The sequence below is a fragment of the Pleurodeles waltl genome, chromosome 1_1 (assembly GCF_031143425.1).
Source record: "Pleurodeles waltl isolate 20211129_DDA chromosome 1_1, aPleWal1.hap1.20221129, whole genome shotgun sequence".
NCBI classification, from domain to species: Eukaryota; Metazoa; Chordata; class Amphibia; order Caudata; family Salamandridae; genus Pleurodeles; species Pleurodeles waltl.
This window is the reverse complement of record NC_090436.1, coordinates 839,529,322-839,546,888: the sequence shown is the minus strand read 5'-3', so window position 1 is coordinate 839,546,888 and position 17,567 is coordinate 839,529,322. Positions and strand designations below refer to the sequence as shown.

Here is a 17,567-nt window from a genome sequence, read left to right as displayed (position 1 = left end):
ACTGATGTCTGCTTTGCAAACATTGATTTGCGTGACAGGTGCTGATGCACCCGGCACACAGCAACATTGCCGCTGGCCATATTATGAGCCGGGGTCAATGTTGTTGTGCGGTTCCTGCTGGCCCAGCGAGAAACTCATAATAGGGCCAGCAGGAAGGAGACCGTGCTGGCGGTCTCCTGAATGCGGGAGTTCGCCGGGCAGCCTTTTCCTCCCGGCAAACTCGTAATGAGGCCCTCTGTGTTCTACTACCTAATGAGTCTCGCCTGGCCAACTGGTGTAGTTTGCTGGTGGTCATCATAGTGGCATATATTTGAGATGTCCTTTTTACATACCTCATTTGGTGATGATGTGAAATGTTGCACAGTCTGGTGGTTTTGCAGTCTGTGTTTTCAATATGTTTCCTAGGTTGGGAAACATTTGTTCTTTTTGTTTTAAAAGGAGGGTGATGCGTGGTATCCTGCTTTCAGGTTACACAACAATGTCATGGAATGTCAGGGTCACGAGGGTTCTCTGTAGGGCAGTTGAGCCAGACTGACCAAGGCTGAGCACTTTACTATATCTGCTCTTGGTGGAGTCATTTCTGTATCCATATAACCTACAATAAACCCTCTTCTTGTCCACTGGCGATGTCTACGTATTTCTACGTGTCAACCTGCATTGCAGCAATCATATAGGGCAATTTCACAGGAAATGTGCTCTATTAAAGACAGCAACAGAGCTCCAGTGTTAGGAAAAAAACTGCACACATGCTTACAAACTGAAAGGTTAAAAATACGTTTTTGAATAAAACTAGAGAAAGAAAATATATTTATGATGCAGTAATGCCCAAAAGAGGAAATACAAATTAGACTTAAAAAAGTTAACAAAATTCCAGTTGTAAAATTATGCCACCATTGTTGTATTGTGATTGAATATTTTAAAATAACATAAATAATAATAATTATTATTATTGTTGTTGTTATTATTTATATTTTTTTTTTGCTCTCAGTCCAAAACGTGGTAAAGGATGTCAACTTCCAAAAAACAGAAATGAATAACCAAACTTGCACCTTTCTATTGTTTAGGACTGTTACTTCCAGATCAAGAATAGATTAGGTTTTATGTTAATTAATTAAATTGATTACACTTACTGCCTTCAATATAGCAGAGCAAGACTTATAGAAAATATACTTTAATACTTGATGTGATCCACACGCTAGTGGGTGCACCAAGTAAACTATAATTTATAACAGGCTACCACATGGTGGCGCTATCTGTCTTTCTTTTGATGACTGGGCACTGTCTTACAATTTACAATTGAAAAGGAATTATTTCGACAGATGTTTTTTATGATATACTGGCCTGCTGTAGTTATGTTTTTGCACTATTTTGTCATCCTGAAATGAGTTCCTGCATCAAAAACTGACCATAGGAAGCATTTAGGGCTAATAATAGCACAAGATGGTGTTTTTGCATTTTGCCGAATTATACATAATGCTGCTGAATTTCCCTGTAATTACATGAAAGCAAATTTCACACAAATTTGTAACCCTCAGATCATGAAGAAAGGGCAACACACATGATATTTACTTATCTATGCAAATATAATTGATATTGTAGCTATTTCGAGTTATTACCATTCAGATGCCATCCAGGAATCTACATTATCAGTGGCGGCTGGCAGTTCTAGGAGGGAGGGGGGTGAGCGGAAAGCACACTCACACTCATTCTTTCACACACACACACAGGCATGCACATCCATTAACAACACTCATCAACATTCAAACATACACGCACGCACCATTCAATTAAAAAGATCACACACACACACACAGACTTAGCTTCAGCCTTGGAGACCCCAGGAGGGTTGGGACTTCTGCCTTCCCTCGCTGGCTGACCTTAGGTCAGCCAATGAGGGAAGGCAGCAGTCCCAACTTTGTCAGTGAGTGGGATAGGGTCAGTGAGACTGCTGATCCCACCCCACTCTGTGATGAGGTGTCACTGACTGACACTCTCCCTGGATGCTTCAGGGCTTAAACCTGAAGTGTCTAGGTCGAAGTCAATGGATGACACTTCCCTCCTCACCCGAGGGAGGCCCTCATGGCACCTTTGCTGAGCCAAGGAGGTCACGCTCACAGGAGCTGTGACCACTTCAGCCCAGCAAAGTTCAGCTCAGGCAGCCAGGAGTCTGCGCAAATCACGCATGTCTCGCTCCTGGCTGCCTGGCCTGAACATGAAGAGTGTCTGTCAGGCTGACCTTTGTTCAGCCTGACCGCCACTCTTCATGAGGGGCAAAAAGTTGGAGGGGCGTGGCCTCCGCCCTAAAGGACAGGCCACGCCTGTACATAATGCAGGCATAATAATGCACCTCATCCAGCTGATGTTTAAAATGTTGATGCACACACACACACTCATGCACACACATGAGTGGGCTCGCACACGCACACACTCTCTCTCTTTTTCAGTAGTATGAATAGTGAATACAACATTATCTACTATTATGTAACCACAAGGGAGTAGTGAGAAAATTAAGCCCACCCCCAGGGCCAAAAATGCTTCCCCCCCCTTCCAGAGCCTGAAAAGGACCTGGGGAGCCCACCCCAGGGGCCGATTCATTTAAGAGAGGGTAGCCACGTGGCCCCTCTCCATGAGCCACCAATGGCGTCGGGGAGCCCACTCCTGGGGCTGGCTCAGCAGCTATATTCCAGTGTTGCCTAACACCAAGGCTGCTCCCAGCTGGCAGGAGCTTTAAAAATGCTCCCTCCCACTGGGAGCAGACTTCAGAATTGTTTTCTTACCCCCAGATCTAAACATTCCCCTGGCAGGGAGCCAGCAGGGGTTCAGGCACCTTGCGGTTCCCCCTGCGGCCCCCAGTGAGGATATGGTGGGTGCCCTGCATGGGCATCAGGGCACCTACCTTGTATTGAGCCGTTTCCTGGGGAATGGGGTCCCTGGGGCTGAAATTAGCCCGGGAAGGGGGGCCGAGTGCCCCCTCCCCCTTCAAAATACAGGAGGGCCCCACGGGAAAAGATCCTGCGGGCCAAAATCAGCATGATCTCCACCTGAAATTGACCCCAGTGGGCCACATCTGCCCCTCCCCTATCAATATATTGCCAGGCCACAGGGGATGGTGTCCCTGGTGCTACAATCAGCCAAGGAAGGGGAGCAATGTGCTTCTGTACCCACTGAATACAGGGCCAGGTCCTGAGGGATGCAGTCCTAGAGGCTGAAATCAGCTTGGGGGGGGCACATGTCCCCCTTTAAAATGCATCTGGGCCCTGGTGAAAGGGATCCCCAGGGCTGAAATTTGCCTATTGGGTGGGGCCATATGTCACCTCTCCCTTTACCATACTGTTGGGCCCTGGGACATGGGATCATTAAAGCTAAAATCAATTTGGAGAAGGGGCCACATGCCCCCTCCTTGTCAATAGAGTGCAGGGCACTGGGGGTGGAGGTCCCTGGGGTTAAAAAATGGCCCACGGATGGGGGCCGTGTGCTCCCCTTCCCGTTGAATATAGTGTCAGGGCCTGAGGTATGGGGCCACAGGGACCAAAATTGGGCAAGGCAGGGGTGCTGTATGCCCCCTCCCCTTCAAAATGCATCCAGGCCCTGGGAAATGTGCTCTCTGGGGCTGGAATCAGACAAGGAAGGGGGACTGTGTGCCACCTTTCTCCTTCAAAATGGTTATAGGCCCTGGGGGATGAGGTCCCAGGGCTGCAATTGGCACGGGCGGCATGCACCTTCCCCGTATAAATTGCACCAGGCCCAAGTGGATGGGGTCCCCTGGGCCAAAATTAGCTCAGGGAGGGGGTCCCCATGCCACTCTACCCCTACAAATATCGTTGGGCTGTATGGATGAGGTCCCAGGGGTCAAAACCGCTCCCTGGGACCACTAAACATAACAACAATAATGAAATAAATAATAAAACAATATTATATACAACAGTAATTTAAAAAAATGATATTTTTGCCAATGATATTAAACATTATACTTGAAACGATATTCTTGCCGTCTATATTTGTGTTCACAACATTTTTGACATCACAATATTGTTGACAAAATATTTTTTTTCCACAATATTTTTTATTCAATATATTGTTCAAATGACGTCTCTCCCAATGCTACAACACTCAGATTTATACCTGAGCAAGCTAAGTCACAACTTTCCATCCCACATGCCAAAAAGCTGTATACCTCTGTGTCACGGGCTTATGTTTTTCACAGATGTATTGAGCAGAAATGTTGTGACAATAACATCAAGGTTATCTCTTAGTTTCAAATTATTTTTACTATACATTTGTATGATATAATGCCCAATGAATCAGTCTTTATAATGTCAAAAAACACGACTTATTCAAACTCAGTAAACTTTCCATGTTTAAACTGTGGTCTGTTGGGGCAGTTGGGGCACTGGAAATCAGGAGCGGCTTGTGGCCAGTGACGGAGCGCCGGGGGGGCTGGAGAAAAATTAATAATACAGAAAAAAAACGTACCTGAATCCGCCACCACCACCACTCCGCTCCTCTTTCCTTCGCCTCAGGCACAGGCTCCCGAATCTGCCCTGCGGCCAATCTGAATGCTGCTGTCCCGTGCAGCACACATGCAAATTCAGAAAAGGAAGGAGAAATGAAAACATTTGGGAATGTCCATGTACCACCAATGTAATGCCCTTTAAGTGGTTTTTAAACATTACAAACCACCAGAGCAAAAAAGATCTTCCTGTTCTATCCATTGCCAAAGAATCATAATGATGACAATGATTATGATTTGAAGAAAAGCCTGATTTTGTATTTAAGTCTTGAAGGTAGTGAAGGTGATGTAGAAGAAGAAATGTATTGGTTAATGAATATTTAAGTGTCTTAGATTATGCAATAAAATTGTGTATTTGGGATGGACTGTTAATATTTTATGCATATTTTGCTTGTAATAGTGTAACTGTAACCTGCTTGCGTCATATTTTCTTGCTCATTCTAACAGTTCCCAGAGGAAGTGGTCATCTCTCATTCTGAACTTCACTCTGTTTACCATTTGAGACAAAAGGATGTGGATTAGATTAATCAGAGAAAAACAGTTTACATTTTTTGTTTTGTGAAGCACAACTTCAAATTATCCTGAGCTCAGCTAGGTAGCTGCTTGTAATCATTGTGAAAATTCAGGCATGTGATCAATGCTAAAAAACAGTGTGTGCTAGGGTATAATTTTAGGCTTGCCTTTACTCCAAGAGCTTATATCTACCAAGGATTTTGGGGAAGTGCCTGGTCAGCTAGCTCTGAAACTCCCATATTCTTTATTTCCCTCGTCAATACATGCTTTCAGGCTCAGCCAAAAACTGGAGTCAGGTTTTGTTCGACAGATAGCTGGATAAACAGATAACTGGGGCAATGGAAAGAAATACAATACTTCACCTACCAAAATGTTACATCTTGAAATATTAGTGCTTGGTGAAAACAGTATTGTTAATGGGAAATACCATTGAGGCATTGCTCTTTTATTCATTGTTTTTGTATCCCATTTTTTAAACTGTACATCATCTATTTGTATTTAGACTCTAGAAGAAGAAAATAGCAAGTTGATGCAAGAAAAGTCAGACCTTCAAAATCAAGTAAAAGATATGGAGGAAAAAAACAGAAATGAAAGGGTAATAGTATTGTGAATTATTGTTTGAAACAACATCTTTACTTGGAATCCATTATCAATGTTCTAGTACATTTATAACTGGGAAGTGTTTTCCTTTGTTTAGGGCAGCAGAACATTTCATCCCCTTCCAATATCTGAATACATGATTATATGTTTGGTCTCTATGACTGTCTCATGGGGGGCTTGAAACACAAATCAAGTGGTGGGCTACTCAGTGCACCACAGCACCTACACCCTTCTGAAACATGCTAATTCTGTCCAATTTAAAGTATGGTTCTACTACTCATAATTTTGTGTACTCTTCCCTTGTAAAATGTGGTGTAGGTACTGAGGGTGATGCCGCAAGCTAAAGGGTCATTGAGCAAAAAGAAAGCAAAATGCATTCTATATAGTGGTATTTCTGAAATCCCATCTGTGTTTCATGTTTCATTTGGTCAGTGGTCTCAGTCCTATTTCTGTCATTAGCAATGTTAGTCATAAATTAGTAGGTTCATGAGCTCATACCAAGTGTAGGACTACCTCCTTCAGATGGATTTACAAGAGGCCCTCAAGAAAGTACAGAGGTTTAAGAATTTGATTAAACAAATTCCTATGAACAGCATAGAACAGTTTGTGTGTTCATTGTATTGTATTATTATAAAATGAAATTAGATATTCATTGCATCTCCTGTCTCTTAGTGAACTGCATCCTTTCTTTGGTGCGTGTATGTCTTCCTATATGGTTTTCAATCCAGAATGCCTGGCTTCTAAATGTTCTCTTGGCTATGAGAATTTAAATACTTTCTTCCTCAGAATTTCTTCATAGCCAATTCAGCTCTGAATACCATCATGCAGTTCCTTTGTTGCTGTGTCCCTTGTACAAATGTCCTCTGCAGTAGAACCTGACAAGTTACCCAGCAATGTTAGCAGAAACAAGACCTGGTTACTTGAGGCCTAAATTCAACACTAAGGGGCCTATTTACAAAGCAGTGTGGAGTACATAAGTAGTGCTCATGTGGTACTCTTGTACATACTCCTATATGCCTTTGTGAAAAGCCCCAAAACATATACTGTAAATTGTGATAAAATAGAAATATTCAAGAAAGGACTGTGCCCCCTTTGTGCTTTTACTAATAGGGAGTTGATCATTTCATGGCCAAATTCACAGAAGCATTTAAGAGTACAAGTTCCTATACTCAGAATGCTTTTGCGAAACAGTCCTTTGCTTTTGTTTCATCCCAGTTGATTTGTGGTATCCTCAAAAACTGCCATATATCTTGCACACTAATTCCATTAGAGGTTATATACCATAATATTAATCCAATGGTAACAATATATGTTTGTTGTAAATTAGAACCAAAAGATTTACATGAAGTGCTATATAATAATCCTAAATAAATACAAATATATATCAATAAAACTTTAGTGCCTGATTGCGACCTTGGCGGATGGGATACTCTGTCACAAACGTGATGGATAGCCCGCCCGCCGCTTTACAAGCACCATAGGATATAAGGGAACTTGTGATACAGCTGGCGGGATATCCGTTACATTTATTTTGTGGTGCGCTGCTGTCCTCAAGTGCATCAATGGATAATTGAAATGGTTTACAATTTACCCTCACACAGTGCTGGCTAGACTTTCTGACATATATCACTGTTTTTAGAAGAGAAAAGTAATTGGTGATAAACATTTATTGTTCCCTCAAGTGATGAAAGTACATTGTTCCCCCAGGCAGTGTCTTCTTGCACAACTCCTTGTCTCTATTACACTATAATTACAGTGCTACTCCATTCAAGGAAGAAGCTATGGAGAAATGTAATAGAGTAACATCATCGGAAGAATAGTGTTCACATATCACTCATGAGCAAGTCATTAACAACTCTGAAAGGTCTCTCAATTTCAAAATTATTATTGAGGTTGAGGGTTAGTGCCTTTGGAATCCCACCCATTCAATGTGTTTAAAGTGTTATGAACGATCAGTAGGCAGAAGATCACAATTAAAGCTGCCAAAAAAGACTATAATAGCAAAATAATTAGGGAGGCCATTCACTATATAATGACCTGTTCCGCATATTGACAGAATCTAGTAAAGTGAACACTTGTCAATAGTCTAAAATTACAATCAAAGTGACTCCCTCTCAGATTCAAAGCAAGGTCACAAATATAAGGGAAATGATTAGCTCCAGTTGCCTTTTCATGTCCAGGGACCAAACAACATTTGGTACAGAGTAATAGCCTGTGTCATTTTTTTAAGCTAATGTGGCGTTAGGCTTCATAGATCGATGCGCCAGATTTACAAAGTAGCACAAGACATGTATTGTGCCACTTTGTAACCCCTTGCGCCATGTTATGCCTACACCAGGCATAATGTATGCGAGGGTGGATTTCCCCTGTCAGGGGGGCTGAAAAAATGGCACAAAGAAATCTAAAAGATATCTTTGCGCCTTTTTTGCAGAATTTTTACCACCTGCACAGACCAGGCATTAAAAGGAGGCACAACATTATTTATAATGGGCTTCAAGGGGCTTTGGAGGATTAGCGTCAACATTTTTGATGCTAATCCTGCAAAGCACCAAACTAGGATCAATAATTTTGACGCTAGTACCCTAACTACCACCATGGTGTGCCATATCTTAAATACGGCAGACACATGGTGGCATTAGGGTGCGCAAGAAAAGTGGCACTACATTGGATGCAGCTCCACTTTTCTTAAATCTGCCCCAAAATGTGGCACTTAGACGCAGTTTATCTGATTCAAGGCTTAATGAGAAACACCGAGAATGTCCCCAAAGTAATTCATATGTCTTCCAGTACTTCAACTCTCCAGTGTACTTCTCCAGTGTAGCTCCTCGTTTTGGTGTACAATTTTAATTTTAATACAGCACACTCCAGGCTTCAACCCAAAGACTGACAGATCACTGTGTTCTCTGTCCATTTCATATTTGTTGCCTTCCTTCTTGTATGCTTATGTCTTGCTTGACCTGTGTGTTTCTCCTTTGCTAGCTATTTGTACAGCTCCTGTCTGTTCTGGAAGTCCTTTGGCACATGTCCGTTGCTGCAACAACAATGAAATTCCTGGCTTAGATTTTACATGAGGAGAAATTTACAAAACCAGTAAAAATCTATCTTATAAATGTTAATTTGTGAATGTTATTTAACAAAACAAAGCAAGTATCATACCACACAACCTAGGTTATACAATCACCTAACTATTCTCCTCCTAGTGATATGAGAACCTTGCACTTATTAAAAGGCCCCTCAGCAACCAACCTACTTAGTAACATACTTCATCATAGTACAAGGTACTCATATCACTAGGAGGTGAATAGTTAGGTTGTTGTATCACCTAGGTTGTGTTGTATGGTACTCACTTTGCTTTGTTTATTCTTATAATATATAGGGAACGTAAGCAAGCAGATTTCTCACTCTCTGTTGTGTTGTTGTGTGTGTTAGTAGTTTGCAGCTGAGAGAGATGTGTGTTAAGCACAATAGTTATTCATTGTTTTCTTCGAGGGTAAGGTTAAAGACGTACCCCTCAATATTGAAAGGCAATATGACAGAAGATCAAGGCATAGCCTTCACAGTAGAGGATATCAATGAAATCCTCTCAGGCCCACCATTAATGACTGACCTTAATGTGGCTCAAACAATAACACAGGCCAAGAATTGGGACTCACTTACAGAACAGAAAAGGAATATTTTAATAGGGTAATAATGACAGATAACCTAAGATCTAATACTGCCCATGGGGTTTACTAGTGACCAATGCTCCTCTGAACTTCCTTGAAGATGCTTCTTTCTGCAAAGACTGGGCACAAATAGCTTGGCACTGCATGAGAGTGGCTAGTCCTGATTATAAAAATGGTGGAACACTTGTCAGAGGCAATGCTCATAGAAATACAAACCATTTCTAAATGACCTTGACCTTATACAAAAAGAAATTGGCTGAATATAAAGACCATTTAACTTAGTCAAAAATTCAGAGCTTTGAAAAAGATCTGAAAAAAATCTAGTTTGTTAAGGCCTAGGCCAATTTGGCACCCAATTAAAAAGACAGAGACTTGAATTCAACCGATGGGAGGTCCTCAGACACAGATAGTTGGCTGAGTTGGGAGAAGAAGACAGGCAGGCTAAGGAGTAGAAGTAGGAATAGAAACTGGGCAGAACCCTCACAGGGCTGCACTCCCTTTAGTAACCCAGTACGAGTACAAAAACAATACTACCTTCTGCCCCACTCACAATAGTTTTTTGGGTGAGGAGCCCCTTTCCTACAAGGTCTACCACCAAAATTTAGTTTGCATCTTTTATTACCATGGGGTGGCAGATGCAGGAGGAGAAAAAGAAAAGGAAATCAGGTCCACTGGGAGGACTAGACAACATGTCTACATACAAGGAGCATGTCAAAAGAACCAGTCCGGAGTACAAGCCAGGGTCAGACATTATAACCAACCTTTGAACCACATCGTTGACAGAACCACAGAAAATAATCCTGAACAAAGGGTTGGGATTCATTCACACAGCCCATTTGGACAGATTTAGGTTACACTGTGAGTTGGCTGAGTTCTTTAGGAAGCTAAAGTTAAAAGTCTTCTTTGAAAGGAATGAAATTCCTGAGACCATGGATAGAGGGGTGACAGGATTACAAATAAAATCTACCTTTTCTCTACCCACAAGCACAGCGCCCATTGAGATACTGACATTTGAACAGGCAGTGTTCAATAAAATAGAAGCCATAGGGGAAAAATCCAGTGAGATCATTTAGAATATGAGCAAATAAGAAACTAAGGCACTAAAAGAACTTAGGTTAGATGAGAGGATCAATTTAAAGCCTGAAGATAAGGGGGAGGAGTAGTCATTCAGAACAAGCAAGACTACGCCACTGTGTCAACATCTTTTGAGCAACAGAAAGAACCATAAAGTACTGCTATCAGACCCCACACAAAGTTAGGATTGGAGATAAAAAAAACTGGTCGAAAGGGCATAAACACATAATTTCATCTCTACAAAAGAAGCAGAACTTCTCCTTGTATATGCCATACATTTACACTCTTTCACTCGTCCATCCTGTAGAGGTGAAGGAACCACACAGGTTAATAACCATATTTTATATCTCTCAGGAGGTGTGTCCTAGTTGTCCCCATGGAAAACAATGGTATTAAGTACTAAGATTTGGAACCAATTGCTCCCCTAGATCTACAGCATAAAGGGTGCACGTAATTGAGTGTTTTTTGTCCTCTCAAGTTCTTCTTCTCTTATGTTTTTGTGCTAATATACAATTTAAAAAAAAGTATTGGTCCTGTCCCCCATGTACACCACACACCCACAATTCAAGTATATACTGTTGAGGACAGTGGAATGCTTCATGTACTAATGGTGAGCTGACTATTTAGTTGTGAATCGCTAGCTTAAAGGGAAGGGAGGGACACCTTCCTGCACAAAAACAATATCTCAAGGCATTATCCTTTTTCTATGTGTGCTGCAGACTGCATACTGCAGCAGAAATAGAAAATAACAAGGAGGAAAAAAAGAGTTTTCTCCTAGTTAAGCCACTCTCAGTGATACATAGCTATTTCACACTATTTACAGGTTTACAACCATTTGTAAATCTGGGATTGCATGAAATCCATGGGTGGATGCATGGGAATGCCCATGTTCCACTGATAGAATGCTTCCCAGAATAAAATGTAACGCAATGCAGTGCAAGCTGTTTCATTTATTTATTTGTGCAAGGCTTCCATGGCTTTGTAAATATCGACTAGCATCTTGCGTCATGTATGCACCACAAAACATGGTGCAACCATGATGCAAAATGTTAATAAATCTGGCTCCCAAGATTCAAGTAATTTGTTGGAATGGTGATCATGTATCCATGTGTAAAAAGGAATAAAATACCCTCGGACATACATTTTAAGGATTATGCAAGTCACCTCGGTAATCCATGACCTTATGAAGGAACTTGGCCTTCAGACTTGTTTCTCTGGTGGTCATGGAACTCCTCAGAGATTTGCAATAGTCTTATAATCTGTGGCAGAGGGTTGTTTATCTCATATTTTCAGTTGTTTCCACACTAAGGTGGTCATTACAACCCTGGCGGTCGGTGTTAAAGCTGCGGTAAAACCGACAACAGGGAGGCGAAAAAAAAAATTGAATTACGACCGTGGCGGAAACTCGCCAACATAGACAGCCACTTTAACACTCCGACCACCACGGCGGTACAAACAAACACCGTGGCGGTAACCGCTAACAGACAGGCGGAAGACAACGTACCGCCTACAGTATTACAACAGGCCAATCCACCACCTTTTCCGGGGCGGATTCACCGCGAACAAAAACGCAGCGGAAACAGGACTTGGAAGGGAAAACGCTCACCTCTACACACCCCACGAGGAACCAGGACGCCATGGAACCGGAACTTCAGATACTCCCAGTCTTTATCTTACTGCTCCTCTACCAGGAGCACGAACGCCATCGGCGAAGACCACGGTGAGTACTGCACCTATGACACAGGGGAAGGGGGAGGGAAATAACAGCGACACACACACACACACGCAATACGCAACACCCCCACCCTCACCCACTACAACACACACACAAATACAGCATGATACATTACAGTTACACCCCCAACCCCCACTGGAAGAATGCAAGGACAAGAGGAAATGAGTGGAATGATTGTAATATATTAAAATACCGTAATCAAACATATTTACATATATATACATTTACACTATAAACAATTATGTACACCAAGAACACAAGTCCAAGGGATTCCACCATCATAGTCAGTGGACCACTGGGCCCAAAAGGCATGGGCGAGGCCACACTCAATACCCGAACAAGACGGAGAGAACGCTGCTGGGGCATCAGATAGAAATAAATCAGGCACCTCAGGGGGAAGGGAAGGGGGGGCACCTCAGCCGGATGAGTGCACAATGCCAGATCCACGAGGGGGTTCCATGCCCACTGTTCAATCCTGGGGAGTGCAAAGCCACAGTCTCTCAAGTCTCTACAGTGGGTGGGTTGCCCACTGTTCAATCTTGGGGAGTGCAAAGCCACAGTCTCTCAAGTCTCTACAGTGGGTGGGTTGCCCACTGCTGCATCCTGGGGAGTGCAAAGCCACAGTCTCTCAAGTCTCTACAGTGGGTGGGTTGCCCACTGTTCAATCCTGGGGAGTGCAAAACCACAGTCTCTCAAGTCTCTACAGTGGGTGGGTTGCCCACTGCTGCATCCTGGGGAGTGCAAAGCTACAGTCTCTCAAGTCTCTACAGTGGGTGGGTTGCCCCCTGTTCAATCCTGTGGAGTGCAAAGCCACAGTCTCTCAAGTGGATAACAGTCTCCACTGGTTCTGGAGGGGGCCTTGTGCCCTGAGTGCTTCATCCTGCCAAGGACAGAGGTAGTGGATGTATCTCTCCACTGGTTCTGGAGGGGGCTTTGTGCCCAGAGTGCTTCATCCTGCCAAGGACAGAGGTAGTGGATGTGAATCTCCACTGGTTCTGGAGGGGGCTTGGTGCCCAGAGTGCTTCATCCTGCCAAGGACAGAGGTAGTGGAGGTATCTCTCCACTGGGTCTGGAGGGGGCTTTGTGCCCAGAGTGCTTCATCCTGCTCGTGGCGGCCTCAGTAGCATCGGAATCTTTGGCGCTCACTGGCCTGCGGTGCTTGTTGCGGCGGTGTCTTGGGCAGCAGTGCTTGTTGCGGCGGTGTCCTGATCAGTGGTGCTACTGGTGGCGGTCTTGTCCTGGGCAGCGGGGCTGATGGCGGTCTTGTCCTAGGCAGCGGGGCTGCTGGTGGCGGTCTTGTGGCGGTCTTGTCCTGGGCAGCGGGGCTGCTGGTGGCGGTCTTGTCCTGGTCAGCGGGACTGCTGGCGGTCTTGTCCTGGGCAGCAGGGCTGCTGGTGGCGGTCTTGTCCTGGGCAGCGGGGCTGCTGGCGGTCTTGTCCTGGGCAGCGGGGCTGCTGGTGGCGGTCTTGTCTTGGGCACCGGGGCTGCTGGTGGCGGTCTTGTCCTGGGCAGAGGGGCTGCTGGCGGTCTTGTCCTGGGCAGCGGTGCTGCTGGTGGTGGTCTTTTCCGCCGTGCTGATCTTCCCAGACTTTCCGGTTTTACTGTGCCCCTTCCCCACCTTGGATGGTGTCGCAGCTGTCTCCACACTCCCAACTGTTCCCCTGGGAGCTGGCACCACTGGTCCCGCCGATGTTGTGGCTGAGGTGCTAGGTTGGGACCTGGAGAGTCGGGCCTTAGGAGACTGAAGGGGTGGGGGAGGTGAGGGAAAGAGGTCATGGTTGGCCAGGAAAAGTTTCTTAGGAACACTGGGACGGGTAGCTGGAGGGGGTTTGGGAGTGGAGGAAGAGGTAGTGGTTGTAGGAGGTGTACGTTTGCTGACTTTGGGTGAAGGTGCATAGGCTGGAGGCTGTCGTGAGGTGGATGGCTGTTGGGTGGGTGTTTGGCTGCGTCTGTGTACCTTGGGAGGTGGCCTCACAGACACACTGGGAGAGTACACAGGGGACGTGTGAATGGTAGTGGGGGTGGTGACTGCACGTGAGTGGGGTGTGGTGGTGGGTGTGCTGGTGATGGACATAGTGGCTGAGGATGTAGTGCCTGCAGGTGTGAGTGGAGATGAGACAGGGAGGGAGGAGGGAGACGAGGAGGAGGGTGACACATTTGAGGCAGTGGATGTTGGTGTGTCTGCATGTGTCTGATGCTTGCGTGAGTGCCTGTGGGATGTGTGGTGCTCATGTTTGCCAGAGCTTCCCTTGTGTGTTGAGTTGAGTGCATGCTGGTCTGATGGTGTGCTTGGGATAGGCTGAGACACAGGGGTGTGGGTGGAGGAAGTTGGAGGGGGGGAGGCTAGAGACAGGGACAATGGCTGCCATCAGTGCTGAGGTCAGAGTCTGAAAATTTTGCTGCTGAAGGGCTGCCTGACCAGAGTGAATGCCCTCCAGGTATGCATTGGTTTGTTGCAACTGCCTCTCTACACCCTGGATGGCATTCAAAATAGTGACTGCCCAACAGTGAGGGACCTGAGGAAGTCAATGGCCTCCTCACTGAGGGCAGCAGGGGTGACTGGTGCAGGGCCTGAGGTGCCTGGGGCGAAGGTGATGCCCACCCTCCTGGGTGAGCGGGCACGGGGCAAACACTGAGGGGCTGCTGGGAGGGCGGTGCTGGTAGGGGGGGTGGTGGCTGTACCTGAAGATGCAGGGGGCACAGATGGGGCCGCCACCACAAGGGAGCTCCCATCAGAGGATGAGTCCGTATCGCCGGTGTCAGCTCCTGTCCCTGCCATGGAGCTCCCCTCGCCCTCCATCCCACTGGTGACTTCAGACTCCGTAGTGTCGCCCTCCCGGGCCATGTGGGATGCAGCTCCCTCCTGCTCCGGTGACACTGCTTCTCCGCCTGATGATGCTAATGCACACAAGAACAGGGAGACCACAAAAAGGCGGGGAGACAGAAGAAAGACATGTTGAGTGCATGCAATACCGCCCCCTGCACTACGCCGCACACTTGGAGTCCACTATTCAATCCCAGGGACATGGGTTACAAGGCTATGGCCGATTTCTGCACACATGGATGTCACAGGAGCCTGACTAGGTGTAGTTGGCACTGTACACAGGTGGGGAGGGGTGCCACAGGGCCTCCCTTAAGGAGGGTCCTTGCCTACTAAACTCACCCTGGCCTAGGGGAACCCACAGCCCACCACCCCCACCTAGAGACCTACTTTGCGCACTGAATCAGCAGAATGAGAGTGTACTCATCCCCTTGTTGCTGCTGTGATACCCTCAAGCGCCCATCCAACTCAGGTTACGCCACCACCAGGATCCTCAACATCAGGGGGGTCATGGTGCGACGGGCACCCCTCTCACGTTGGGAGGCCAACCGCAGCTGGGCTTCCGCCATCTTGTTGCTCCAGCGGCGAATATCCTCCCATCTTTTACGGCAGTGGGTGCTCCATCTGTGGTAGACCCCCAGGGTCCGGACTTCCTTGGCGATGGCACGCCAAATGTCCTTCTTCTGGTGGGCGCTGACCTACAGGAATTGTACAGAGGAAAAAGAGAAGTAACACCATCTGCACCGTCACAGTCATTGGCCCGCATCCCTACCCTTGCCATGACGCACATGCACTCACCATCGTTTCATGCACGCCTCATTCTCACCCCCCCTATCTTTCATCCACCCCACTCCACACAGGCATTACCCATACAGCATGGTCACACTGTACATACCTGTTTGTCTGGAGGACCGTAGAGCAGCATGTACTTGGGGAGGACCCCATCCACGAGTTTCTCCAACTCCTCCGTGCTGAAGGCAGGGGTCCTTTCCCCAGACACACAAGCCATTGTCTCTTCCAGACTGAGGTCACAGCAGCACTGCAGTGTAGGTCCTCTCCTGTCGAAGATCAGGTATCAAGTGATTGAACAGAGAGAAAATGGCGGTCAAGTCCGCAGCGGTGCATACCGTCACCGCCGGCGTACATCGTCATTGGCTCCTGGGACCCATAGGGTCCAATGTTAACCAATGCAGGATTGCGCCGCGGTTTTCGACCACCTACCGCGACGGTGTACAACGCCAGCGCAGTTACCTCATATCCCGTTGTCCACCTTACAGATCAGGCAGCAGCCATTTCAGGGGGCCACATGGCATTATTTTTGACTGCGTCACACATATCTAAGCCTTGCCTAAACACTCATACAGGCAAATTTCGAATTGCTAATGTTTTCAGAGTAAGCTGTGTTTACGTACCTCAGTGTTTGTTGACTCGCTGTTCTCCTCCATAGACACCGTCCGATTGGGCATGTGAGGAGATGGCAGCATCCTCCAGTGTACAGACCGCTGGTGGACCTGTCGACAATGGAGGAGCGACATGTGATCATCACCTACAGGCTTGACCGTGCCACAATCCAGGAACTGTTTGCCCAGTTGGAGCCAGACCAGATGTCAGCTATCCGCCATCCCACAGGAATCCCCCCTCAAGTGCAGGTGCTGTCAGTACTCCATTTCCTAGCAAATGGGTCTTTTCAAACTACAGTGGCCATTGCATCAGGGATGTCCCAGCCTATGTTTTCCAACGTGTTGTCCAGAGTGTTGTCTGCCCTGCTGAAACACATGCAGAGCTACATTGTTTTCCCTCAGGTGGAGGATTTGCCTACAGTGAAAGGTGATTTCTATGCCCTAGGACATATCACCAACATCATAGGTGCCATTGATGGGACACATGTGGCCTTGGTCCCCCCTGCAGGAGTGAACAGATGTACAGAAACCGGAAGAGTTACTATTCGATAAATGTGCAGATGGTATGTTTGGCAGACCAGTACATCTTCCATGTTAATGCACAATTCCCTGGCTCAGTGCATGATGCTTACATCCTGCGGAATAGCAGCATCCCTTATGTGATGGGGCAACTGCAGAGGCACTGGGTGTGGCTATTAGGTGAGCACATGGACCCAATACAGTGGGAATAGTTGTCTGGGTCTGTGGATGTCCCTATGAGTTAGTGTGTGTCTAACAGTTGTCCCTCGCCATTTGAAGGTGACTCTGGTTACCCCAACCTGTCATGGCTACTGACCCCAGTGAGGAATCCCAGAACAAGGGCAGAGGAATGCTACAATGAGGCACATGGGCGAACTTGGAGGATTATAGAGCAGACATTCGGCTTCCTGAAGGCCAGGTTCTGGTGCCTCCATATGACAGGTGGTTCCCTATTCTACTCACCAAAGAAGGTATGCCAGATCATCGGGGCCTGCTGCATGCTTCACAACTTGGCTTTGCGACAACAGGTGCCTTTTCTGTAGGAGGATGGGCCAGATGGATGTCTTGTGGCAGCTGTGGAGCCTGTGGACATTGAATATGAGGACGCAGGACAAGAGGACATCGACAACAGGAACACGGTGATCCTGCAATACTTCCAGTGAGACACAGGTAAGAAGACAACACTACCTGCTACATCTGATTTAAATCTACTACCTCTCTACTGCCTGTT

General features: G+C 46.2%; 1 protein-coding gene across 1 annotated transcript in view; it reads left to right on the top strand.

Moving 5' to 3' along the window:
• The window catches only part of LOC138302051 (myosin-6-like), a 530,412-nt gene that overhangs the window by 442,116 nt on the left and 70,729 nt on the right, over positions 1-17,567 (top strand). The window contains exon 9 of the mRNA XM_069242473.1: positions 5,526-5,618. Coding sequence (XP_069098574.1) covers positions 5,526-5,618 — 93 coding nt within the window. The remainder of the gene's footprint in view (positions 1-5,525; positions 5,619-17,567) is intronic.